The 27,043-nt window shown below is 52.7% G+C and overlaps 2 protein-coding genes and 1 long non-coding RNA gene across 3 annotated transcripts in view; 2 read left to right on the top strand and 1 right to left on the bottom strand.

The window, feature by feature from the left end:
• The window catches only part of Vax2 (ventral anterior homeobox 2), a 28,305-nt gene extending 23,313 nt beyond the window's left edge, over positions 1-4,992 (top strand). The window contains exons 2-3 of the mRNA XM_059256766.1: positions 1,128-1,315; positions 4,302-4,992. Of these exons, the coding sequence (XP_059112749.1) occupies positions 1,128-1,315; positions 4,302-4,679 (566 nt within the window). The 3' untranslated portion in view covers positions 4,680-4,992. The remainder of the gene's footprint in view (positions 1-1,127; positions 1,316-4,301) is intronic.
• LOC131905972 (uncharacterized) lies at positions 86-6,001 on the bottom strand. Its single transcript, XR_009378082.1, has 3 exons — positions 5,561-6,001; positions 5,009-5,367; positions 86-658 (listed from the first exon to the last, which is right to left on the bottom strand). It is a non-coding gene; the product is annotated as an uncharacterized LOC131905972 (long non-coding RNA).
• Positions 6,002-10,160: 4,159 nt separating this feature from the next.
• On the top strand, positions 10,161-26,657 carry Atp6v1b1 (ATPase H+ transporting V1 subunit B1). The gene is made up of 14 exons (XM_059258107.1): positions 10,161-10,337; positions 16,753-16,808; positions 20,049-20,147; positions 20,323-20,416; positions 20,951-21,028; positions 21,871-22,010; positions 22,830-22,931; positions 23,491-23,588; positions 24,324-24,447; positions 24,680-24,830; positions 24,976-25,058; positions 26,001-26,105; positions 26,258-26,387; positions 26,473-26,657. Exons 1-14 carry the CDS (start codon positions 10,220-10,222, stop codon positions 26,634-26,636), a joined length of 1,542 nt encoding a protein of 513 aa, XP_059114090.1. The 5' UTR covers positions 10,161-10,219; the 3' UTR covers positions 26,637-26,657.
• Positions 26,658-27,043: the final 386 nt, after the last annotated feature.

Below are 27,043 nucleotides of genomic sequence, written 5' to 3'. Positions count from 1 at the left end.
AGGGTCTTGTATCCCAGGCTGGCCTTGAACTCTGGTCCTCGTGTTTCCACTTCCCAAGAGCTGGGCTTGCAGGCATGCAGTGCCCTGCTGAGCTGGTGGTAAGCTTTCCAGGCTGCTGCTCCTCCATTGTGGGCAACTGCAGCTGGTCTCCTTGTGTGCCTGGTGGATCCCACGGGCACAGTGCTGCCTTATCCCACCGTCTGATTATTACCTGTGCTAACAGATTTCACATCAGTGGTGGGGAGCTTAGATTACAGCATTTCCCCTCTCTGAGCGCTTTGTGGTGCTCTGTGGTGATCGTGGGCTGTGGCTTTTGGCCTTTCTTAAACGGAGCCCAAAGCACTAAAGAGGGTTCTGTGTGAAAGATATTGGCCTAAGGCCTGAGATGGCTCAGCTGTACAGGGATACAGCGAGTGGGTTAGTTCCCTGGCTGGAAGATAACCCAGCAGCCTAGCAGGGTGGTATCAGCCTTTGGGCCCCTCCTGGGGTTCCCAGCTTCTCTTCTGCCCTCTGTATCACATCAGCTAACATCCTTCTGGACCCCAGGAGGGACCAGGGCTCCGTGTCTCCAGAAAGCCTTCTGTAACTGACCACACTCAGTTCTAATCCATCTTCTCTGGACTTGAGGACTTGGTCTGTTTTGTCCCAGCTAGTTACTCTGCAAAGGGAACAGAATCCTGGATGAGTCACAGTGAGTCCTTTCTGCCCAGGCCATGATAGCCAACCTCCCTCTCGCACCTCTCTCCCCCTCCCTCCCTCCCTCCCTCCCTCCCTCCTTTTCAACTTCCCTCTATCTCTACCTACCTTCCTACCTTCCTACCTACCTACCTACCTACCTATCCATCCATCCATCTATCTTTATCTCCATACCCATGACATATGACTCCCTGCATGAGGTTGATGAGGAAGCTCGGCTCAGAGAGGCTTAGCAAGTTCTCTGAGATCAAGTGTTCAGGCAGGGACCTGAGGATTCTTGATAGGATCTTACCAGGCCATGAGTTCAAGGTCAGTCTGGGCTATACAGTGAAACCCTGTGAAGAAGATGGAGGAAGAGGAAGAGGAAATAAAAAAACACACAGATGATCTAACACAGTGAATTAACCTGGCTCCCTTCATGGCCCTTGCAGATGCCAAGGGAACCATTAGAGAAATTGTCCTGCCCAAGGGCCTGGACCTTGACCGACCCAAGAGGACCCGCACCTCCTTCACGGCAGAGCAGCTGTATCGCCTGGAGATGGAGTTCCAGCGCTGCCAGTACGTGGTGGGCCGAGAGCGCACGGAGCTGGCCCGCCAGCTGAACCTCTCTGAGACCCAGGTGAGAATCAGGCCAGGTTTCCGCCATTTGGTGCTGGTATCTGGGACTGTCTTGGTGTATGAGGCCAAGAGCTGACATGGGACCATGACTTGGGAGGAACATACACACGTGAGGGGAAAACTTAGAGCCACAGGTAAGGCAGGGCCAATAGTGTCAGCAAGAGGGCTGGGCTGTGAGTGGTGACGCATGCGTGCAATCCTAGCACTCAGGGGGTGGGGGCTGAAGTATAAAGGATTGGAAGCCAGCCTGGACTGCACAGCGAGACCCTATCCCGGAGCAAACAAAATTTAAAAGATGAAGAAGAAAGGGAAGAAGGAAAGAAGAAGAGAGGAAGGAAGAGAGGAAGAGAGGAGGAAAGAGGAAGTGAGGAAGAGAGGAAGGAAGAGGGGAGGAAAGAGAGGAAGGAAAGGAGAAGAGAAGAAGGAAAGGGGAAGAGAGGAAGGAAAGGGGAAGAGAGGAAGGAAAGGGGAAGAGAGGAAGGAAAGGGGAAGACAGGAAGGAAAGGGGAAGACAGGAAGGAAAAGGGAAGACAGGAAGGAAAGGGGAAGAGAGGAAGGAAAGGGGAGGAGAGGAAGGAAAGGGGAAGAGAGGAAGGAAAGGGGAAGAGAAGAAGGAAAGGGGAAGAGAGGAAGGAAAGAGGAAGAGGAAGGAAAGGGGAAGAGAAGAGGAAAGTGGAAGAGAGGAAAGAAAGAGGGAAAGAGGAAGAGAGGAAGGAAAGGGGAAGAGAAGAGGAAAGAGGAAGAGAGGAAGGAAAGAGGAAGAGAGGAAGGAAAGGGGAAGAGAGGAAGGAAATGGGGAGAGAGGAAGGAAAGAAGCATGGAGAAAAATGGGAGAAGGTTCAGTGGGTAAAAGCACTTGCTGGGCAAACCTAACGAGCTGAGTTCGAATCCCCAGAAGACACATTGAAAACCCGAATGTGAGCATCTGCAATCCCCATGCCCCTATGTGGAAATGGGAGACAGAGAAGGAGAGTCTCTTCACCCTTCTTGAGGTAGAGGCCAAAGGGTCAGAAGTTCAAGGTCATCCTTGGCTACAAAGTGAGCTTGAGGCCAGTCTGGGCTACATGAGACCCTGTCTCAAACCACATAAACAAACATGCCCAGAACCGGAAATGGGAAGAGATGAGGTTTGAGGGAAGGAAAGGTGAGAGAGCCTGACTCGGTGGTCCTCTCTCTCAACTGGCCAAGGGACAGGCTAAGGACAAGTGCCAAACCCCAGGACTGACAGAGTCACCAGCTTAAATAAGTGCTACTCTGGCTCTTCAGCAATTGTCTGCAGTCCCAGTACATTGCCCCTGCCCTGGAAGTCCAAAGCAGCGGACTAGAGGGACCTAGCCCAGGAAAAGCCAAGCTGCCTTCACACTCAGACATCCAGATTCTGTATGAGCCCATGGTCTCAGGAAGTGGCCTTTGAAGGACAAAGGTCTAGTGCATGCCTATCATCCCTGCATTCAGGAGGCTGAGGCAGGGGGGTGCAGAGTTTAAAGCCAGCCTGGGCTTCACAGGGAGACCTTGCCTGATTTCTAAATTATTAATGGCATTTTCATTTTCAAATGAACAAGCCTTAGAATCAAGCACTAACCTCAGGCCCAAGGAGATATTCTGCCAGAAAAAAAGACTCTCAGTCCTGGAAACTACGTTCCTCTTTGCTGTGGGCCTTTGTGGCCCAGCAAAATATCAGGACATGAAGCCACCAAGCATTCCTTGAGATCCAGGGATCCAAGAGGGCAGCCTGCAGAGACCCTCTGCAGAGCACTAAGGAGCCCAGCGGAGCAGTCAGTGCCCAGGAAACACCCCACAAGACAATGCCCTGGCCCTTCAGGAGTCAGCCAGCAATGGCTTCCCAGAAGAGGGATAGAGCAGAGTCTGAAAGAATCAGTACAAGCGGTGGGAGGAATAAAAGGCTTCTTGGTGAGCCTGTCTCAAAGTCACTGAGCCCCATGAACCAGCCTCCAGGAGCCCTGGGATCGATGAAGAGAAACACACAGGCTTGGGTTCTGAAGGCGATCTACCTGCAGCACATTGGAATCGCCCACAGGGTTTTCTAGAACTCCCAATGCCAGGGCAGAAGAGACTGGAGAGGTGGCTCAGCAGTTAAGAGCACTGGCTATTCTTTTAGAGGACCTGGGTTCAATTCCCAGCACCCACATGGCAGCTCACAACTGTCTGTAACTCTACTTCCAGGGTATCTGGCACCTTCATTGAACCAATGCACAGAAAATGAATTAAAAAAAAAAAGAAAAGAAAAGAAAAAAAGAAATCCTGATATCTCCATCCTGACCCAACGCGGACAGAAAGGATTTGGAATGAGCCCTGGGCACTAGGATTTACAATGTGCACAGGAAATTTGTGCGCAGCCAGGCTTAAGAGTCCACGTATGACAAGTAGAATGCCAGGTCCTAGCCCAGCCCAACCTCCCCTTAGCCTTCTCTCCACGTGTCTAGGGCCTGCCTGCTGGGAGACCCTGCCCGTGTCTTCCTCTCCTTCTGCTCATAGAACTCTGCCACGGCAGAGTGTAGTGGGGAGCACGGTCCCCTAATTTTGTCATTCTGCATTTTCCATACCCCTGGTCATTGTCACCCCCGAATGGGTTTGTACCTTTCCCTGTGAGACATTCAGCTTCCCCAGCACAGGAGTCATGACAGTCATGACTTTGGAGTCTCTCTCTCTCTCTCTCTCTCTCTCTCTCTCTCTCTCTCTCTCTCTCTCTCTCTCTCTCTCGGAGCGACATGCTCCCATTGGCCAGAGTCAGAGCAGCAACGAAGGGGTGTCTATACTTTGAGACTTGAGGTCTCCAGTCAGTTCCTCGGTCCAGGTTGTTGTGAAGTGACACTAACAGTCTGCCCTTCTTTCTCCCCCTGTTCTCCCCTGCCCCTTGTGCCCTTTCATCCCACCCCACCTCTGAACTCCCTCTCCTTTTCTCTTGGCTCCGCCTCCTGCTCCTCCTCTTGCCCCTTCTGGAATCCCTGTGTGCCCTCTGCCCCAAGGTGAAGGTCTGGTTCCAGAATCGCCGCACCAAGCAGAAGAAGGACCAGAGCAGAGACCTGGAGAAGCGGGCATCCTCTTCTGCCTCTGAGGCCTTTGCCACCTCCAGCGTTCTGCGACTTCTGGAACAGGGCCGGCTGCTCTCCGTGCCCAGGGCCCCCAGCCTCCTGACACTGACGCCGGGCCTGCCAGGCCTGCCTGCCTGCCACAGGGGCACCTCCTTGGGTGACCCCAGGAACTCCTCCCCAAGCCTCAATCCAGTGCCCTCGGCCTCAGCGTCGCCCCCTCTGCCAGCCACCTGCTTTTCCACAGCTCGCTCCTGGACTTGCCTGTCAGCTACAAACTGGGGTCCTCAGCGTTTGAGCCCTACATCAGGCTAGAACAACAGAAAGTAGGCAGCCCTGGCCAAAGTGGCAAGAAAGCTGACACTTAAGAGTCCCGTCCCCGTGTGACACTGAGTCCCCAGCACAGCACGACCCCAACCTCCTGGCCCCTGTGGACTGTACTGAGCAGGCCTGGAAGAGAGAAGTGGGCACAGCATGCTCCTCTCCACTGCCCTCAGCTCAGAGACTGTACCAAATGACTTTGGTCCCAACGTACTCTCTGATGTGTGTGTCATGTGCGTGTGAGCGTGTGTGTGCATACGTGTGTGCGTGTGTGTGTCTCACTGAAATAAAGAAGGGAAATGGTCCCAGCAGCACCAACTCACCCCCTTCTGTCCTTGTCCTCAATGTGCAGCAAAAATGGGAACCTCAAAAGGGAAGGGGTGGGCCTGGGGCTGGTGTCCACAGGCGTGGGTCCACCATTAACACAGCTTTCATCTGGGCTCCACAGCCCTACAACATCGGTGCTTTCTCGGGTTAAGCTCTCTCCTCCGGGAGCTTTTCTTTCAAATTCAAAATGCTTGTTCGGGTGGGCAGTAAGTCCTTCAAGGGTGGATGGTGCAAGGTGGAAGGAGGTCTGAGAGGGCATCAAAGGTATGCCAGAGCAAGGCTGGACTGGGGAGAGGCCTCTGCAGCATGAAGCACTCAGAAAAGTCTCATTCTGCTCACGGTGCTTCCATTGAACCTTTATTTGTTGTTTTTTTTTTTTAATTATGTATTTATTATGTATGCAGCATGTATGACTGCAGGCCAGAAGAGGGCACCAGACCTCACTACAGATGGTTGTGAGCCACCATGTGGTTGCTGGGAATTGAACTCAGGACCTCTAGAAGAGCAGTCAATGCTCTTAACCTCTGAGCTATCTCTCCAGCCCGAACCTTTATTTGTAATAATTATAGATTCTCGGGAAGTCGTTCACCCACTGTGCCAGACGTTTCTAGTTCCCAGGACAAAGTGTGTAGCAGAAGCAAGGTGAGGAGGGAAAGATTTGTTTCAGCTGATTGCAGGAAGGTGCAGTTCAGCTTGACGGGGAGTCCATCTGTGGGAAGCCCCAGAAGCGAGGTGGTCGGTCACACTGCAGCCTCAGTCAGGAAGCTGGGTTGAACGCTGGTGTTTGGTTCTCATTCTCATTTTTCTTCAGTCTGGGCCCCCAGCCCAAGGACTGTTGTCACCCTCCCCTCCTTATTTAAAACTCGGGAAATGCCCTGACAGTTCTACACAGAAGTATGAATATAGTAGGGGTGATTCTAAATCCCATCAAGGTGACAGTCGAGGTTATCCAGCATCCCCCCATCAAGGTGACAGTCAAGGTTATCCAACATTCCCACCATCAAGGTGACAGTTGAGGTTATCTAGCATCCCCCAATCAAGGTGACAGTCGAGGTTATCCAGCATCACCCCCCCCCATGAAGGTGACAGTTGAGGTTATCCAGCATCCTCCCCCATCAAGGTGACAGTTGAGGTTATCCAGCATCCTCCCCCATCAAGGTGACAGTCGAGGTTATCCAGCATCACCTCCCCCATCAAGGTGACAGTCGAGGTTATCCAGCATCTCCCCCATCAAGGTGACAGTCGAGGTTATCCAGCATCCCCCCATCAAGGTGACAGTCAAGGTTATCCAACATTCCCACCATCAAGGTGACAGTCGAGGTTATCCAGCATCCTCCCCCATCAAGGTGACAGTTGAGGTTATCCAGCATCCCCCCATCAAGGTGACAGTCAAGGTTATCCAACATTCCCACCATCAAGGTGACAGTTGAGGTTATCCAGCATCCTCCCCCATCAAGGTGACAGTTGAGGTTATCCAGCATCCCCCCATCAAGGTGACAGTCAAGGTTATCCAACATTCCCACCATCAAGGTGACAGTTGAGGTTATCTAGCATCCCCCAATCAAGGTGACAGTCGAGGTTATCCAGCATCCTCCCCCATCAAGGTGACAGTCGAGGTTATCCAGCATCCTCCCCCATCAAGGTGACAGTTGAGGTTATCCAGCATCACCTCCCCCATCAAGGTGACAGTCGAGGTTATCCAGCATCTCCCCCATCAAGGTGACAGTCGAGGTTATCCAGCATCCCCCCATCAAGGTGACAGTCAAGGTTATCCAACATTCCCACCATCAAGGTGACAGTCGAGGTTATCCAGCATCCTCCCCCATCAAGGTGACAGTTGAGGTTATCCAGCATCACCTCCCCCATCAAGGTGACAGTCGAGGTTATCCAGCATCTCCCCCATCAAGGTGACAGTCGAGGTTATCCAGCATCCCCCCATCAAGGTGACAGTCAAGGTTATCCAACATTCCCACCATCAAGGTGACAGTCGAGGTTATCCAGCATCCTCCCCCATCAAGGTGACAGTTGAGGTTATCCAGCATCCCCCCATCAAGGTGACAATCAAGGTTATCCAGCATCCCCCCATCAAGGTGACAGTTGAGGTTATCCAGCATCCTCCCACCATCAAGGTGACAGTTGAGGTTATCCAGCATCACCTCCCCCATCAAGGTGACAGTCGAGGTTATCCAGCATCCTCCCCCATCAAGGTGACAGTTGAGGTTATCCAGCATCCCCCCATCAAGGTGACAGTCAAGGTTATCCAGCATCACCCCCCTCATCAAGGTGACAATCAAGGTTACTCAGCATCACCACCCCCACTAACTTGGCACATAAACACATCACTTTTAATCAACAGTATTCTACCCCTGGTCTCTAAATGCTTATGTTCATCTCACAGTGTGCAATGTGTTTAGTCTATCTCCACGAGTTCCTGAAGTCTTCACTATTCCACAGTTGGTCAAAGTGTGGAGATCAGACAAACTCTTGACTGAAAGAGCCAACTTTTAAAAATAACACCCTTTCAATACACAGTGGCACAGAATAAGTGTTTCCATTCCAAAAGGGATGCATGGGACACAAGAAGGAAAGAACGAGCCAAGGCAGGACCAGAACCCAGCAGAGGAAACACATCCTGGAGCTCTGGCACCTGGGACCAGGTATCCAGGCAGGGATACAGAGGTGCCAACAGGCTTGGCTAGCTCTGTCTCTTCGTTCTGCTACTTGCAGCACATGTAAGCACCTGTCTTGAGCTAACTCCATGCTGTGTTTACAGTTTTCCTCGAAAGATATTCATGGCCCTAGCACCTCCATTACAACTTCAGCTTTACCCTCAGAGTTCCATGCAACAGCTTCTCAGGGCCTCCTTGAAGGAGATTCAAACCTGCCACACATGACCTGGCCTCAATAGCTTTCTAGGACCATGGTGCAAACCTCCATGGCTCTATACAGCTCTTGCATTTTGCATGTTCTTAAAACCAGCAACAGGTGGCTGCTGCTGCCAAGGTCTGCTATCAGCTTGAGATGTGGTCTGGCCCCTTCTGCTGCAGCTGTAGTGGCCTCTGTGCTCTTCCACAGTCAGATCTTCAGAAAACTTGTCGGGGTTCCTCAGTTCAGGCTCTCTTCTTTCAAATGAATTTGCATTTTTACAAGTTGGAGAGTTGGGTGGGTGGGTGGTCTTGCCATCAGAGCCCATTTCCTATTGTTCCAGTGCAGAGTGCCATGCTTCTCTGTGACGGCCCTAACCTCTCGAACAGCCCCAGCTGCTTCCAACCCTGCTTTGACTGGAACGTTAAACTCTCTCCCTTTGACAAACTGTACACTTTTCGTATCTTTGCTCTGCATACACGCTGCTCTCTCTCACTGCACAAGATCAGTGAGCAGTAACCATGCTACAGCCTGAATGCTGTCCTGCTGTTTTAATTACTTTTCTATTGCTGTGATAAGACACCACAACTAGAGGCACTTTATAGAGGAGCTCACAGTTGCAAAGTTAGAGTCATCACCTAACATCATGGCACGTACATGGCAGCAGGCAGGCAGGCAGGCATGGTGCTGGAGCAGCAGCTGAAAGCTCATACACAGATCCACAAACAGGAAGAAGGAGAGAGAGAGAGAGAGAGAGAGAGAGAGAGAGAGAGAGAGAGAGCGAGCACTGGGAGTGGTGCTAGTCTTTTGAAACCTCAGAGCCCAGCCCCAGTGACACACCTCCTCTAACTAGGCCACACCTCCTAATCCTTCCCAAACAGTTCTACCAACTAAGTTCCTAGCATTCAGACATATAAGGCTACAGGGGCCATTCCCATTCAAACCACCATACCTGCCATGAGATTTCCTCTGCCAAACAGACCAATCCATCACTTCTAAATTTGGTCTCACTCAAATTCTCAGAATACAGGCAGAATAAATTCAGATTCTTTTCCAGAATATAATATGAATCACGTCTAGCCCATTTCATCATAAAGTCCTTGTTTCCCTCTGACACGTCGTGTGTGCTGGGATTCAACTGTCCATGTATCTCTTCAGCATTCTCATCTTCCACCAGAATGGCCAATGTCACTCTCCTTACACCAATCCAGGGCTCCTCCAGACCGCAGCTGAAAAACTCTTCCGCATTCCTCTCACAAACCAGTTGCAGACATCTAAGAAGCACGTGGCCAGGTTCGTAGTCACAACTCCACTCCTGGTGCCAGTTTCTGTATTAGTTACTTTTCCATTGCTATGACAAAGTACTTGGCAAAGGGAAAGTTTATTTTGGATCATGATTTGAGATTGCGGTATGGTAGGAAAGGCATGGGGGTGGCAGGAGTTGGGAGGGCTGTGTATATTTCCTAGATGCTTCTAAGTCCTGTCAATCTGGCAGTCGAAGTTAACCATCACACCTAATTGCCCACAATGGTAGCAATTTTTAATACCTAGCGTTTATCACACAGAAAAGTAATGCTGGGACCACGAGCGGAAGCTCATATCATTTCACCTGCAGTGTAGCCTCATGGAAGCATGCAGTCAGAACTCTGATCCCTCATAGCCACACCCAGCTCTCAACAGAAGAGTTCTTTGACATAATGGGATGCTTGAGAGAGGGAGCAGAGACCTGAAATGGACCAGTGCTCGAGGGAGTGAACAGGAAGACAGCTCAGACTGATCCAGGGAACATGGTAGCTTCCTGCAGGAGGTGGCCTGTGACTGGCCAGGAGATGAGCCTTTACAGACGACAAGGTGATGGAATTGGAGAGGAAGGAGCACCCAGTATGGCTCAGGACAAAGGGTGCAGGGTGTGAGGACAGCGAAAAGACAATCTGCCAGAAATAGAGCATGAGGAGACCAAAGAGTGATATGGTGAGGGACAAGGACTTGCCGAAAGTAGGTAAAGCTGAAGCCACACTCACTGTGGGAACTGTGGGGGGGGGGGCATAGAAGTTAGAAAAATGCTGTGCACCCCGCTCTGTCTGTCATTGTGAGCCTTCAGCACCTGGCACCCGGGGGCCAGCCACTACAGGATCTGCTCAGCCTGTGCTTGAGAAACCTTCAGAGTTGGTGCGTGCCAGCTTCCCTGTTTACAGTCAACCTGGCAGAGGAGGGGGGAGCAGGGACAGAAGGAAGGGAGGGGTGGCCGCTGGCACAGGCTGAGCAGCCTGCTCCAGCTGGAACTGAAGTCTTAGAGTTGCCACCAGTTTTCTCAGGCACTGACTCCCAGCTCTCCACACACCATGGCCACGAAAGCAGACAGCAGGCCTGGGGGATTCACTAGCAATGGCTGCGACCCAGTCACAGCTCGAGAGCATGTGCAGGTTGTGACCCGAAACTACATCACCCACCCCCGTGTCAGTGAGTATTCATGTCCAGCTGGTGAGGGGAGAGGGCTGCTGGGATCATGTTTTTGCCTCTGAAAAGGAGGACCAAGACCTAAGGAGACCAGGGGGCTCTGGGTCCAGTGGAGCCATGTGGTGGCACAGCCTGTGCCCAGGTCACCTCTGCAGGTGGAGGGATGGAGCTCCCCGTTCAGGCAGAGGAGAGGGCTGAATAGCAACTGTTATCATCAGGATCCTGTCTAAGACCCAAGGTCCAGAGAGAGCTTGAGGGAGACAGAGATAGAGAGAGGAGAGAGAGGGAGAGATAAAGACAGAGACAGACAGAGGGAAGGAGGGAACAAGAACACATGTGGGCATGTATGAGTGGGCAAATGGGTCTGCAGGGACATATGTAGCAGTATAGTCAGTGGGCACTTGGCTTGAGGAATTCAGTAACCAGTGTGCTGTGCCTGCATCATTTCCTAGGGGAGAGAATCTGTATATAGAAACATGTACTAGAAGGGCATTCTCCACTTGGGAGTGGGGGCGGGATGTGCAACAGCGTGTGTGTGCATGCTTGTACACACAGAGTGGAGGTGAGGTGAGTGAATATGTGTGTGCGCGCTTGGATATGGTGTGCACATGTGTTCAAGGGGCGAGAACACGTGGCTTTATGCTTACATGGTGTATGAGAACACACATAGCTGTGGTAATCTGTGTATACGGCTGGGGTAAGAGCACGGACCTGTTTACACATGGTGTGTCTTTCTCATGTTGTCTGTGTCTGATCTGTAAGGGCGAGCCAAGTCCAGGTCAGGGACAGAAAACCTGGCGAGGTCCACAGGGCCAAAGCCACCCCCCATGTTCTTGTCCAAGGTCACTCTCCCTAGCCTGGTTAAGTCTCAGGCAGCCCAGCTCACTGGAGTAAACCAGCCTGAGTGGCCTCGGCTGAGCAGAGCCTGAGGCTCCTAACAGGGTGTGTTTGTTGGGTGAGGGGAAGGAGCTAGACACAGTCAACCCTTCTTCACCCTGACTGCAAAGCTACCCAGCCCCACAGGGGAGGGGTGGATACATACAGGGTAGCCAACAGCTGAGCTCAGAGCAAGTGCCTTTCAGCCTTCAGGGAGCAGAGCCCTGGGTGCCCAGCCCAGCTGAGGCTGAGCAAGACAGGTACAGCACGCACCAGCCGGGGGAAAAAGACAAAAGGGGACAAGCCAGGTTTCTCAAGGAGGCCTGGAGGCCCTGCCTCATGGACATACAGAGTCTAGAGAGAGTCCCCTAGGCAAAAGCTGGAGTCACCAGGGCCCAGAAATCAGTGGCGAGTGGGGCCTCATTATGCCCAGGGTTTGGGCCATGTGATACCCTGCCCCTGCAGGCCCAACCACCTGTGGGCAAAGGAGAGCTGCCAGGTTGGGTGGGGCAGGGGCCTGGACCTCCAGGCTCAGCTTTCCTTCTGGAATGCGGCCTTGCAGGGATCTACAAGGATCTCCTGGTACAACCTTTGTGCTGCCTCCCCTCACCCCACGTTTTCTTCCAGGCTAGAACAGCCTCTCACCGGTTCCCTCCAGCCAGCCACTTATTTATTGTCAACACCCTGCAGGTTCTGACACCCACCCACCCACCCCCAACCCAAGACAACAAGATCACAGCCACAGTGACAGAGCAAAGGCTGTGGATAGCCCAGGGGCTGGGCTAGCCCTCCAGGACACCCTCCTAGCCTGGCTCAGCCTAGTTCCCCATACCCCTCCATCCATCTTGGGTACCTGGGTGGAGTTCTTCCTAGGAGAATGAGCCCGAGGGTAGGAGTGTCTGGAGCCCCCTCCCCAGGACTGTTGCCCCCCCCCCAAGACAAGGATGCTGTGCCCCCTCTGCCCTCCTCCTCCAGCCAGGCCCTTTACTCTGAAACTCCAGGCCCTAAGCTCAGGCTGAAGAACTGGAGAGGGAGCCTAGGAGATGGGCCAGTCCAGAGGTCAGGGGCCCCAGGGCTCCCGTAGTCTTGCATAGAGGTCGTCTGGTCATCCCAGGGCACAGCTGCAACTGGAAGGGTGACTTAATGCTGAGGGACAGAGCTGGCCAGAGAGGAGGAGGAGGACAGAGTTGGGATTGCACATGAGTGCTGGCAATAGCCACCTTGAGAAGCAGGGCCTTCCTTCAGCGGAACTGCCCGGACTCCCCAAGTGCCTTCCTTGGCTTATTGTAGAGGCAGTGCCGCTTCATGGGATCACTGGGTAGATGTGGAGCATTGCACGTGGGGGTGAGTACAGGTGTGCAAAGGTGCGAAAGGACAAGTGACAGCCTAGTTGGAGGGATGGGGCCAGGTCAGGCCATTCCTCCAGGGTTTGAGAGCCAAAGGGGAGGTAGTTACAGTAGAGTCTGAACAAGCAGGTTCTGACTCTAGGACCCCTATCTTCCAGTAGGGACCCCCTCCCCTAGTCCCCCCCAGCTGGGATGGGGGTGGAGGAGCAGGACCTGCTGCCCTAGGCTTGCCCCCACCCTGGCCTCCAGCCTGCTGGGGGAGGGAGACAGGACACTGCAGGTGTAGCTGGTCAGGCGCTAATTAGGACCTCGTAGGAGCCCTGCTGAGCCTTTGACCGGAGCTGTGGGGAGGTGGGGGTAGGGAGCTCTCCTCCACACTGCAGCCCCCAGTGTCAGAGACAATGGGAGGGGGTGAGCAGAGGGGGGAGAGTGTCTGCTAAGTGTGGGGACAGCCCATTGAGGGAAAGCCCTGAGGTCAGCGCCAGGGCTCTCTTGGCAGCTCATCACCCTGTGTCTTTCTTCAGGGTCAAGTGGGACATCCCGGGTGGGCAGTGCCTTAATCCCCGAGTGCCCCAGCGCCAGCTGGACCCCCCCACACACACACACACTTTAGCTTGCCTCCCCATGCAAGGGGCACAGTCAGGGTGCCCACCAGTCAAAGACATCTCCGTTGCTCAGTTTCCCTTTGCCTGAGTCCTAACTGGACAACCCGAAGGTGGGAGTGCTGGCATACCTATGATCCCAACACTCAGGAGGATGAGGCAGGAGGATTGCCACGAGTTTGAGGTCAGCTTGCGATAGAATAGTGAGTTTGAAGGAAGCCTGGACTATAGAGTGAAACCTTGTCACACATACACAAAAATAAATAAAATAAAAAATCCAATAAAACCAGAGGGCTCTGAGAAAAGACCTAGTCCTGTGCTGGGGTCTACAATCCCTCAGGGTAGCAGTCTGTGGTCTTGGGGATTTCCAGAGGAGAAGTTGTGAGAAGCACTGCAGGAGGTAGGCAAGGGCACGGCCTGAAGGACTTGCAGTCAGTCCCGTGTTGAATAGAAAATGGTACTTGGGTAGTTTTCTACAGTGAGGGCCTCAATGCAGAGAGCTGTGCCTTCCTCCGGCCACTGCCGTTCCTGCCTTGAGCTAGCGGCTGGATCCTGCAGTCTGGAAAGAAGGCTGGGGCGCTGAGTGGAGACTCAGAGATCTCACAGTGATCGCCATGTGGTCTGGCCTAACCGGAAGCTAAGATCTCCCAACCTGACTCCCAGAGAGCCAGGCAGGCCACCCAGCGCTGTCTCTCCCCCTTGACATCAGGCAGGGTGCCCAGCATGGCCTCCACTCCTTCCTCCTTCACCCAGGCAGGGTGCCCAGCCTCCAGTCCCTAACCTCCATCTCCAGGTACCCTCCCTCCAGGTGGACTTGCTGGACCTCAGATTAACAGAGATTTCTCAGGCTGAGCTGTGAATCACGAAGTCCGGGAGCTGTCAAAGAAGAAAGGGAAAGGCCTGTCTCCCAAAGTTGTGAAACCAAAAGTGATCCCTTTGGGCTTTGTGGCTCTCTCTCTCCCGAGACAAGCCACTTACTCAGACCCACACACCCTGGAGTCTCTTGACTCCAGACTCACTGCTGTCTTTCCCCAACTCTGTGGATCTAGCAAAATGCCAGCTCTCCCCAGGCTTGGAAACACTTACCTGCCAGTCCAAAAGTTTCCCCACCCTGGTCGGGTGTTGGTCCTGGCCCTGTCTCTGCTGGTGTCACCAGCTCCACTCTGTACCATCCTCACAGTGTAAATTCCATCAGAGTGTCTGTTGTGGCCCCCCAAACCACCACCCTCAATACTATACATATTTTCTCTCATCTTTTCCTCTGTGGTCCTCAGCAGGCAGCAGCTGGGGGTGTGGCCTTTGTGTTGGGCATCAGGACTCCCATCCCTTTGAGGCTAAGGTGGGGATACCTGTTGGTCTGATGGGGACATAAGGGAATAATGAACTGATAGAACCAGTTAGTGCCTTCCAGAACTCAGTCAGCCCAATGTACGGAGTGCCAGCCTTGTGCTGAGCAGGGATGGCAGAGACCATGTCTGACAGCTCTCCTCACACTGGAGGCCAGCCTAGAGGAGTCCTGAGTCACCTTCCTCCTCTCTGTCCCCCAAGGCACTGAGCAGCTAGCAATCAGGGTTCTTTCAACTCTGCCATGGGCACTTCTCTCAACTCGCTGGGGCTGGCTGGAAGGCTCCCCTTAACTCCGTCCCCTGACTTGAGAATGCCTCTTCCCTGAACACTCACTCTGGTCCCTGGCCCATCCCATCCTTCATCTCTTCTGCCTGCTGGCTTTGCACCTACCTCACCTGCCTATCTTGCCCTCCACGTGGCCCATCCATCCCACCTTCATCTTACTAGCCCATCCTGATCTGTCCCATCTAAACATCCCTGTAGTGTCTCATAGTTTCCCAATGCCACGTTCTTTCTGTCCCTGCCTTTGGACATTAGGCTCTACATTTGAGTTGTCATTTATCTGCCTTGCTAGTGGTGGTTGGATGGCATTCAACAGCTAGGATTTGAAGAAAGGAAGGGAGGAGGGAAGATTCCCAGGGAACAGGAAGTGAGAGGGAAGGAGCAGAGCCTGGGCTGATCTGTAAGAAGCCCTTCAGTGGGGGACCTTGTGGGTTTCTTCCAAGGACCCTAGATATGGAAGAAAGGGAATGTGCCTGATGATGTAGTAGTCCTCTTGTGAGAGTGAGTGCAGGGGAGGGGGAGAGGCTGAGAGGGAGCCATTGCACATGGGTGGTAGGGCTAGCCTGAGAGACAAATATAGGGTGAGGAGCTGGCCCTTCACCAGGAGAGGCTTCTCCTGGATCCTGCCTCAGATAAAGGTGGACCTCCTTCAGGGGCTGAGGGAAGACAGCAGGTAGATGATTCAGGGGCAGTAGGTAGCTCTGGGAGGGAACGGAGCGTCCTACTCTGGCAAGCCTGGGCTCAGCCTTGAGTTTTCCAGGTAGTCCTTACAGTAGGAGGGTCCTTGCAAAGACCAGCGGAAGAATGGCCTCGTGCATTTGCTCTTTCTGGTGGATGTGCTGTGAAACAGCTTCAGTGACTGGGAAGGCATGAACAGGGACACTGGCTTCCTCTGTGGGACAGTGTGGGCTGATGGAGGGCCCAGGGCAGCCCCTTCCCAAGATGTGCCACAAGCATTCCAGTCCCAGGCCCATGGTGCCCAGCTCCCCTGAGCTCTGTGGTCTGTGAGTGACCCAATTCCTTCTCAGCACCCCACTCATCCGGTTTGGGCAAATCACTTGTCTCCACTGTATTACTGGTGCTCCATAGAATCCCTGGGAGAGACTAGCTTTGGTACTCCATTACCAGTCAAGAGACCACAGCCTCCTCAGAGCCCCTGAGCTAGCCCCAGGAGGACCAGAGGCAGGCTTCCTAGCTGACTGTCCTTGGATCTTACCCTGGGAGCTGAGCTTTCTTCTCAGTGGTGTGTGTGTGTGTGTGTGTGTGTGTGTGTGTGTGTGTTTCTTCCTGGTATAACCCTCCTCTACCCACTAGGATGCCCAGTGTGCTGGGGGGACCTGGCCAGGGCTTGGTGGAGGAAGCAGAGGGGGGCAGCACCCCTCACCCCACAGAGCTCATCAGTGCAGGGTGAAGGGATGGCAATGGGGGCCTGGGGAAGGGCCCAGGAGGCCACAGCTGTGCCCCAGACGCCTTTGGAACATTCAAGTGGAGTTGGGAAGAGGGAGTAGGTGAGGTGGGGGTTGAGGCCAGAGGGGAAGCACACAGGGTGGAGAGCTCAGCAGGCCTGGGCAGGACTCTGAGGAGGCCTCTGCCCTCATGCCCTCCTCCAGCATCCTGCAGGTGTTGAGACAGTGGGGGGTCTGTGGCAGGGGCTTGACCCTTACAGCAATGGTGGCTGGCGCTGTCACAGCTAATGACCCTGATGGCCCAGGCTGAGGAGGAGGTGGGGGTGCACAGAGGGCAGGAGACAGGATGCTTCTCTCTCTCTCTCTCTCTCTCTCTCTCTCTCTCTCTCTCTCTCTCTGTGTGTGTGTGTGTGTCTCAGTAAATGTGTGTCTCAGTGAATGTGTGTGTGTGTGTGCGCGTGTGCGCGCGCACGTGTGCACACATGCATACATTCTCCTTGGAGGTAGAACATAGCGGGATTTAGAGGTGAGATGCTGACCCACTCCTTCCCTCCCCCAGCCTACAGGACCGTGTGCAGCGTCAATGGGCCTCTAGTGGTGCTCGACCAGGTCAAGGTAAGAGTCTTCAGTCTCCTTCCTGGCCTCTAGGCCATACTCGGGGTTTCTTTTAAGCTGCCCATCCAGGGGCCTTGTTTTATTCTAACTCTGTCACCCCTCAAGTCTCCTGCCAAGTTTCTTCTTCACAATTTGTCTGTGGGAGGCTGTAAAAACCACCAGTACTCAAGGCTGGGGCCTAGTGAGTGCTGGCCCTGGAAATTCTGTTCATCGGCCAGTTTCCCCCTCTCCCTCTCTCCCTCTCCCTGCCCCGACCCACTCGCGAGAGATCAAACCCAGGGCATCACGCAGGCCAGGCCAGCACTCTATCCTGAGCTGCATTTCTTTCCCTGCCATATTTTGTTGAGCGGGTTTATTGCCTTGCTTCTTTTAGGCCCAAATTAGCGTTCTCTGGCCTGAAATTTTCCTCTTCAAGCTGACAATCACTGAGGACAGGGGTGGTTTCAGAGACTCAGGTTCACAGGGAGCAGAGCGGGGAGGAAAAGAGCGGGACTTTTGCTGTAGATCTCATTTCGCGGACGTCCCTCTGTCTCTCTGCTCTTGCGCGCCATCTTGTGGTTGAAGCGCCAAACGGCTGGACTTCCGCACCTCCTACCCCCTCGGATTCGGGTTTGGGGAGGGCCTCTCCTCCAGCAACCCTACCCGCAGGGCCTAGAAAGTGCTCGCTTGGAGAAGGGGACACCTTCTCTCGTCTTTCTTTTCACCAGTGCAAACAACACCGCCATCAGTGGCCGTCATCGCTGCAAATCTGAGCAGGGAAGGCCCTGGGGGAGTGGCACACCTTAGTCACTAGTCCATCCGCCACATTCCCCAGATTCATAAGGTCAGTAGTGTGTGGCCATCAGGGGACAGACTGACAGCCATGACTATGATAACTTGTGGCATTATAACATGTCATCTAATGTTATTACATTTTAGTAACAAAAAATAATACATGCTCCTTGTACCCAGAGAAACAAAGGAAAGACAGTTAACCATCTGTCCCTTTGTCTCCAGCCCATGGGACAGTTGTGTGAGACCTGCAGGCTATGTTCATATTCAGGTGAACAGCGCATGTGCAGAGAGACACATGTACCCCTGCTGGATGGTGGCCTAGCAGGTTGTGTTTCCGAATATACTGATACTTGTGCTTAATGTCAACTGCACTGGATTTTAGAATCACCTAGGAGACACCACTGGGTGTGTCTGTGAGGGGCATTTCCAGAGAGGTGCACTTGAGAATGGAAGACTTGCCCAGAATATCAATGGCACCACTCCATAAGGGAGTCCCAGGCTGAATAAAAAGGGAAAAGGGAGATGGGAAGCCCAGCACTGGAATTCATCTCTCCTTGTGACCTCAAGCTCTGTCTCAAGCCTTTCACATCATGATGAACGGCATCCTCTCAGACCAAGGGCCAAACAAAGCCTTCCTTAAGTTGCTCTGGTCAGGAATTTTGTCACAGAGAAAAAAAAATATAGATTTATTCCACAATCCCATTCTGTTTATGGGTTCCACTGTAACAAATAGTTCACAAATCCACATCCTTTTATACTGAATCTCTCATTATTTATGTAAGTTCATCTTTACCTGTAAAAAATGAAATAAACTTGTGATCTGACTGAATTGAGTAAAAGCACATGGAAAAATTAATGTGAAAAAGTTTTTAAAAATTACAGAATCTGCCAAGATGGTACAAGTCTTTAATCCCTTCACTCCGGAGACAGGCAGGAGGATCTCTGTGAGTTCAAGTCCAGCCTGGTCTACATATCGTTTCAGGCTAGCCAGGGATCTTGTCTCAAAAAAAAATTTATAAGATCATTCTTTCTATTAATTTTTAATTGGTTTTGGTTTGAGTTGTATTCTCTTAAGTCTTCATTCATTTCTTCTAAATTCTTATATATATTTCTTTATTGTTTTCTGAATATGATTAGTAGAGCTTGTTGTAGGTTCTTTTTAATAGATATTTGTTCTCTTTTTCTTTTAAAGATTTATTTTTATTTGTGTGTATGTGTGTGTGTGTATGCATATGAGCGCAGTGTCCACAGAGACCAGAAGACAGCATCGGACTCTCTGTCTGGTACTAGATCCACGCCCTGTTATCTTTCTTCCCTTCCTTCCTTTCTTTTCTTTTTCTTTCTTCTTTCTTTCTTTCTTTCTTTCTTCCTTCCTTCCTTCTTTGCTTCCTTGCTTCCTTCCTTCTTTTCTTCTTTCCTTCCTTCCTTCCTTTCTTCTTTATTGCTATTCTGAATAATGCTTCCATGAGCACTCACATTCAAGACTTTATGTGGATATATATGTGTTTATTTCTCAGGTAGATATCTAAGAGTAAATCTGCTTAGGTCAAATGGTGACTCTATTCTAACCTTTTGAGGAGCTGCATGTTACTCAGTGTAAACCAAGTGCTTTGGTTTATACTCCACCCGGGAGAATACAGAGGATTCTGATTTCTCCATGTCCTCAGCAGTATGTGTTAACATCTGCTTTTGCTTTTTCAGCCACCCTAGCAGGTGTGCGGCAGTACTTCATCATGGTTTCGATTTGCATTTTCTTGGTGACCAAGGAGAATGGCCATGAACATGTTGCCACCTGCCTACTGGCCATATCTGCAACTTTAGAGAAAATGCCTATTCAAATGTTTTAATCAAATCCTTTTCATCATAGAAGTCCCTTGTATATTTTGTTTATTAACCTGATTTTTGTTTAAATTCCTAACCATTACACAGATGCCAGTCCCAGCTCCATAGCCAGGAATAGGTTGTCACTGGTTCAGTAACACCTAGAAAACAGGGAGTCTTTCTTCTGGTGACAAGTGTGCTCCTCCTTCGTGCTCAGGAGACCTGGCTGGCCACAATGGCCACTTTGTGCTGCTGAGTCACCCCCCTCCCACCCCACCCCACCTGGCGCTGTGCTGACAGCTTGATTGTAGGGTTCCCATCCTGGTCATGGCAGCCTTGTGGGGTGGGGCTTATTCTTAGCACCCTTGTTTTAAAGAGGAGAAAACTAAGGCTCATGTGTTAATGACTTGAGGGCTCAGTAAGCCGTGTAAGTAATTAGACAGCTGCCATAAACTTGCACTAAGAAAAGAGATTTGGATCTAACACGTGCTTCTGATTAAAGTCTCAGTTATCTCCAGGGTGCCCCTTCCCAAACAAAGCCCCTTCCCCACATCTGGGCACAATAGGACAGGCAGTAACTCGAGACCAGAAGAAGAGATGGGAAGTGACAGGAGCTTCACCTTGGGTGGCTCTTCTCCCTAACAGTTTGCCCAGTATGCTGAGATTGTCAACTTTACCCTCCCGGATGGGACCCAGAGGAGTGGCCAAGTGCTGGAAGTGGCTGGGACCAAAGCCATTGTCCAGGTAAGTGTGCCAATGAGAAGAATGAACTCCCAGTTCCCATCCTATTTCACAAGCCTTGGAGGGAGGAATGGCCCTGTTTCCCAGAGAGTACCCTGCTCAGAGCTATGCACTGAGTGCCTACCGTGGGTGGCCCATTCTTTCCAGCTAGCCCCTCCCAACAATCCCTAACTCACAGGTGTTTGAAGGGACCTCAGGGATTGACTCCCAGAAGACCACCTGTGAATTCACAGGGGACATCCTGCGGACTCCTGTGTCAGAGGACATGCTGGGTGAGAGTGGAGGGCGGGCCGGGTGCTCCTCCGTCTTTCCCTCCTGGCTTCCCTAGTCAAGTCTGTACGCATGTTTCCTACGTGCCTTCTGAACCAGAGGTTGTTTTCTCTCTCTAGCTCCCATCCCTAGTGCAGGGCCCAACATAGAGAACATGCTCAACAATGAAGGCGTGAGGTTCAGTCATTACAGGTGCAGGGAAGCCACCTACTCGGGGCCAGGCCGAAAGGGATGACTAAGCCCTTCCTTACCTGGCCTGATCCTCTGATTAGTGATCAACCTGGGCCCAGGCCAGTGGTCAGGGTGACTCCAAAATGCCTTGCCTGTGAAAATTCACAGCAAAGGAAGGAAGATACCCTGCCCTTGGCAGGGACAGTCACAGAAGTCAGGCATGTGTGATGGCGGGGCGGGGGGGGGGGGGGGCGCTGAGGAGGCGGGGAACACAGGGCGATGGGATTCCGGAGGAGTATGTGGAGCTGGTGGCCGTGCACAGGCTGGGAGCCCTGACACCTTCCTGAACCCCTTGTCCCTCCCAGGTCGGATTTTCAATGGCTCTGGCAAGCCCATTGACAAAGGGCCTGCTGTCATGGCAGAGGACTTCCTGGACATCAACGGTGAGAGAGTGGATGCTCAGCCTGCATGGCTTTGAGGACACAGCCCTAGCACCTGCCCACCCGAGCCATCATTTCTGCGACCTACCCTTGGAAGTCCTGCAGGGACCTAGGCCAGGCAGTGCTAGCCCCACAGCTGGCCAGATGAACGGGCAGATCAGCAAAGGCCTCCCTCCCCAGATCCACCATAGAACCCCAAACCGCCCCAGCACTCCGGGGAGATTCTATCATTGCGCAGCACCTCCAGCCATGCCCTGTGGCCTTCAGTTCCCTGTGCTCTATCCTGGGAGCTGGGGACGGGAGGCTCACAGCAGAGGATCCTTTCCTAGAACCCCAGCTATTCTTCAGGAGACCTGACTGCCCCACCCACCAGTTTTCTGAGGCAGTAATGGAGGCTGGTGGAGCCTCCCGCACCCACTGATCAAGGCCACACAGCAAGCCAGTGGCAAAGCACATGTCTGTTCACACATAGTCTTTGAGTCACCCTCTGGTCCTCTGAACACCCCTCAGGTGCCTAGATGTTGAGGGGGGCTGTCTAGCTAAGATGCTAGGGCGTGACAGTTACCGAAGCCTCAATGGGGGTTGGAATGGCTACCCACTACAGGCAATGCTATCTAAGATAGCATGGAGAAAACGGCTTTTTAAACTTGAACCAATTCAAATGAAAGGAAATTTCATCTTTCAGTTGCGTCTCACATGCACAAGAGCCACAGATGCCCGGGTGATGCTGCGCACACAGTTCCGTGTTGCAGAAGGGGCTGTTGAAGAGCGGGTTGGCAGAGACAGACAGTGGTGGTTGGTGGGAGAAGGGCTGGAGCCTGAACCTGCATGGTCTCCCCTCCCAGGCCAGCCCATCAACCCTCATGACCGAATCTACCCCGAGGAGATGATCCAGACAGGAATCTCCCCCATTGATGTCATGAACAGCATCGCCCGTGGCCAGAAGATCCCCATCTTCTCTGCAGCTGGGCTCCCCCACAATGAGGTGAGGGACGCATAACCAAGGATGGGGACAAGCAGAGGCCTGGGCTTCCAGGCTAGCACCGAGCACTTCTGTGCCAAGCAAAGAGTAGGAATGACCAGCATCCACCCCGGCTGGTGTTTCCTGACAGCTCAGGGTCAGGGTGGCGTAAGAGACACCCCCAACACATACAGTCACACATGGCCCCTGGACAGGGCTGCACGCTGTCCCTAGTGAATGGAGTGCTCACTGGCTTCAGAGAGCCCGAGTAGACTCCAGTGTAGAAGCCCCACTCAGCTGGCAGCCTGTGTCAGGCAGTCCTTGTACTTGTGTTTGCCTGACCACCACCACCAGACAAGAACCACGCGGTCCTCTCAGAGCCACTGGTGTGACAAGGTTTCTAGATATCCCTCCTCACCATTCCTGACTGTGCCAACTCTCTTTCGAGAGTCTCCCTCCCCACCACATCCTGATTCAGGACAGAGGGCTCTCACAGTCACACACACTCTAGTCTCATATGGCTCCAGCAGGCTGTGGGAGGTGCAGGCTCTGAAAGGCTCAGCTATCCTGAGCTAAACTGCCCAAATTCACACAAGACTGTTGCTCTTTGGGGATGCTGCCCTGCTCCTTGTGACAGGTGCCTTCAACTCCTTAGTAGCCACAGAAGAGACCATCCCCAACCCCGAGAAAGACTGCAGGATCCAGGGCAGTCCCTCACTCTTCGGGGCTTGGACTCTCCCCACCCCAAGTCTGTAACATCCATCCTCCATAGTGATGCTCAGTGGGCCAGATGTCCCAGGGCTCTGGCCCTGACAGCCTCCCTCCTGGTCCACCCTGTCTCAGATTGCTGCCCAGATCTGTCGCCAAGCCGGGCTGGTGAAGAAGTCCAAGGCTGTGCTGGATTACCATGAGGACAACTTTGCCATTGTCTTTGCAGCCATGGGGGTAAGGGGAGCTGGAGGCAAGTCTGGAAACGGTGAGAAATAGCCTTGCCTGCCTTGCTGTAGCACAGCCTATTCTGATGGGGGACACTGAGTCCTGCACCCTGAGAAGCCCCTAAAGTTCAGGCCAGTCTGGAGACAGAGACCCCAGCATGGCTAAAGAGGGCAGGGATGGACTCAGTGACCAGGTCAGAGTGACCCTTGAGGCATCCCAGGGCCATACTTGGCCTGGAGGAGGAGCCCAGGGAACCTACAGAGACAAGGTATCTTCTGAAAAAGGATGCCAAGGGTCCTCAGAGGGTGCAATCGGAGGCTGGGGCCTGGGTCGGGAAGTAGCTGGCCAAGGGAGGGACAAGAAGCAGCTGAAGGTTAAAAAGGCTGAGTTTTGTAGGGGACCTGATGAGTCCTTCTTGGGCCCTATGGCCGTCTCATTGACTATTCACCTGTACAGCCAATGACTGTGAAGCTGTCAGTCCCCAAGTTTTGCTGAGAAAAGCTGGTCATGGCTAAGCCCAGCTCTCGGCCACACGGCCTGCCCACAGCTCCCCTGGCTATGTGTCTAGGTGAACATGGAGACAGCCAGGTTCTTCAAGTCAGATTTCGAGCAGAATGGAACCATGGGAAACGTCTGCCTCTTCCTGAACTTGGCCAATGATCCTACGTGAGTCCTTCCTATGCTCAGACTGCCCTTGGGGCCTTCCCCTTTCCTAGACCTGGGATACTGGGGTTCAGGACATCCCAGAACTACAGCCATGGGCTAGAGCTGTGAGAATAACTCTTGGTTGTACAGATAGGGAAACTGAGGCCTGGGCCATGCCAGGGAGCCAGACCAGGACCCCACCTGCCCTCTGATTTCCTCATACCTGTGCCACAGCAGCTGTCCTAGTCAGGGACCTCTCATCCCTGTGTCACCTGAACAAGGTCATCACTGGAGAGACCACTGTTTGTGGCATTTATTCAGAAAATGCTCTATTTTGAAAGTTTTGAAGATGGGGCTTTCAATCTGGGGTTCACATGGATGACATTAAAAATCTAATAACCTATCCTGGGTATTAAGGGTACCCTCAAACTAAATAACAGAATTCTGGAGGCCAAGATAGCATTGCTAGGGGAAGAGCCACAGGCCCAGAGCCCAGAACTGAAATGGCCAGCTCAGGATGGCTTCAAGCAGGAAAGGCACATTTTTGGCTCACCTTGGACAGTGGGCAAGGGAGCATCAGTATTGCCAGGAAGTGCCCACTGTTAGGAACCATTGTCTTGACCAGGAGCCCTGGGCGGGGCTCATTTTATCTGTTCCCCTGCCACCTCCCAGCCGACCTTACACTCCATTCTGGGGCTTCGTGGGCCCAGGCTTGGGCCCCCAGGCTCCCTGAGCGCTGTCATGCTTGGCTTCCAGGATTGAACGGATCATCACCCCTCGTCTGGCCCTGACCACAGCTGAGTTCCTTGCCTACCAGTGTGAGAAGCATGTGCTGGTCATATTAACCGATATGAGTTCCTATGCAGAGGCTTTGCGGGAGGTATGTTGGCTGAGGGGTGTCAGATTCAAACCACACCTCCTTGTTTCTCCCTTGGCCTCACATCCACCCTGATAAAATAATTCACTCATCTAGGCCTGCTCCTCTCAGCAAGTCTCAGGGCTCAATCACAGGCTGGGCACTCCTCTTCTGTCCCCTCAGTCCAACCTCCTAATCTCCCTTCCTGACTCTAGCCTTTCATCTTCTGACATACCTGCCATTGTGGGTGTTGCAGGTCTCAGCTGCCAGAGAGGAAGTGCCAGGGCGCCGTGGCTTTCCTGGATATATGTACACAGACTTGGCCACCATCTATGAGCGAGCTGGCCGCGTGGAGGGCCGGGGCGGCTCCATCACGCAGATCCCCATTCTCACCATGCCCAATGATGGTAGTCTCCAGCATCCCCTGCCCTCCAGAACCCACTCTCCATTTCGACCAGCCACCCCATCATCCCCATGCTGAAAGAATTCATGTGCCCCCAAGTAGATGAGAACCCCACCCCCATACACTGAGGACAGGGTATTTGCTTGCAGATATCACCCACCCCATCCCAGACTTGACTGGCTTCATCACAGAGGGACAAATTTATGTGGACAGACAGCTACACAACCGGCAGGTATTTATTGTTCCTTCCCAATAGCTGCCTCCTTTCTCCCCACATCTGCTCCCCTGTGGCCAAGACATGGAAAAAGAGTTATGTATCACTCCTGTGCAAGAAGGAGGAGAGGTCTGCCCAAAGTCACACCGTCAGGAGCTAGGCACTGGGGGAGCCTGTGCTTCACAGGTAGCCATAGGCTAGCCCACTTGGCCATAGGACCCAGAGAAAATGATGCTAATCTCTGGGTCCATGTTTATGTATCACACCAATGTACTGGGGGGTGCATTAGTATATGTGAAGCATATGGAAAGCACTAAATATAAAGCATTTCTCTTCCACTCGCAGTTATTAGCTTTGGTGACACTAAATAGGGGTAACAGGGCTGGGGCTGTAGCTCATTTGGTTAAGAGCCTGCCCAGCATGTAGGAAGCCTGGGTTCCATCCCCACACTACATAATACAGGCAACAACACAGCCTGCAAACCTAGCACAAGCCTGTAATCCTAGTGCTAGGGAGGTGGAGGCAGGAAGATCAGAAGTTCAAGGCCATCCTTAGTTACAAAGCACGTCTGAATCCAGATAGCCTGGGCTACAAGACACTGTCTCAAAACATGCACACGCGCGCGCGCACGCGCACGCGCACACACACACACACACACACACACACACACACACACACACACACTATGAAGCTTTAACTTGCTTGTACAAATATTAAATGTTTTGAAATTGTGTTTCATTAACTAATTTCACCTCATTGCCCCTAGCTCCAGCTTCCTTCCTGTATAGACTCGTCTATGTAACAACCCTGACTGTCTTCCACCTAGTAATCAAGGCCTGGACTCTATGGAGAATAGAGCAGGCGGAGTGTAGCCTCTCACTTTTCCATAGGGTGTGGAGGAGCAGGTGAATGAAAGGAGAGCCTGGGTCCTGTCACATGCTACTCTCTTCTGCTCCCCAGGTCTATCCCCCCATCAACGTGCTCCCTTCCCTGTCACGGCTGATGAAGTCGGCCATAGGCGAGGGCATGACCAGAAAGGACCACGGAGATGTCTCCAACCAGCTGGTAAGGAGAGGGGCAGTGAATGCGGTAACCCCAATTTAAAAGGTGGAGTTCTGAGCCCCACCTGGACAAGAAGTTCCTGTCTGCGCAAAGCTGGTCCCCAGCAAGTGGAGCTCAGCCTACAGGGGTGGTGAGCCCACACTGCCCTTCCGTAGTATGCCTGCTACGCCATCGGGAAGGACGTGCAAGCCATGAAAGCGGTGGTGGGGGAGGAGGCACTCACCTCGGAGGACCTGCTCTACCTGGAGTTTCTGCAGAAGTTCGAGAAGAACTTCATCACCCAAGGTGGGGCGCGGCAGGGGGCGGGGCTGGGACCACCTGGCCCTTCTCTTCTGGACAGGAAGCTTTTACACTCCTGCATGGTCCCCAGGTCCCTACGAGAACCGCACCGTGTTCGAATCTCTGGACCTGGGCTGGAAACTGCTGCGCATCTTCCCCAAAGAGATGCTGAAGCGCATCCCGCAGAGCATGACGGACGAGTTCTACTCCCGCCAGGGGGCGCAGCAGGACCCTGCGTCCGATACCGCGCTCTAGGGCAGCCCCAGTCTGCAGCCTTTTAGTTCATGGTCAAACACGTGTCTTATGCCCTGCGTTGACAGGAGTGTCTTTTGGTGAGGGTGGGGGCTCTTTTTAGGGGCATGCTGAGAATAAAAGCGGCGCGGGGTGGGGGGTGGGAGTGCTTCAGACTATTAAGCAGGTACTATACTACTGAACTCCACCTCTGTCCTGTACTTGTATTTTAGAAGCCCTGCCTCCATAGATATAACTGAAATGGAAAACAAAAACAGTAACTGAGATGAATTTGTCTCCAGTGAAAACAAGATTGAGAAAAATTTGCTAATTGTTGAAGGTGTAGATGATACCATGCAGTTTGTAAAAGTATTAAAAAAAGAAAAGTCTAGTTGGGCATAGTGGAGTATGCTTTTAATCCTAGTGCTCAT

This window comes from Peromyscus eremicus, chromosome 3, assembly GCF_949786415.1.
Source record: "Peromyscus eremicus chromosome 3, PerEre_H2_v1, whole genome shotgun sequence".
Classification (NCBI taxonomy): domain Eukaryota; kingdom Metazoa; phylum Chordata; class Mammalia; order Rodentia; family Cricetidae; genus Peromyscus; species Peromyscus eremicus.
The sequence above is the reverse complement of the archived record's forward strand: the minus strand, read 5'-3'. Positions and strand labels throughout refer to the sequence as shown.

Bases quoted from the DNA above. Each gene is read 5' to 3' on its own strand.
- Atp6v1b1 (XM_059258107.1), top strand. From the start codon at position 10,220: ATGGCCACGAAAGCAGACAGCAGGCCTGGGGGATTCACTAGCAATGGC. The intron at 22,011-22,829 runs GTGAGGGACGCA...ACCCTGTCTCAG, and splicing joins CTGGGCTCCCCCACAATGAG to ATTGCTGCCCAGATCTGTCG. The intron at 26,388-26,472 runs GTGGGGCGCGGC...CATGGTCCCCAG, and splicing joins GAAGAACTTCATCACCCAAG to GTCCCTACGAGAACCGCACC.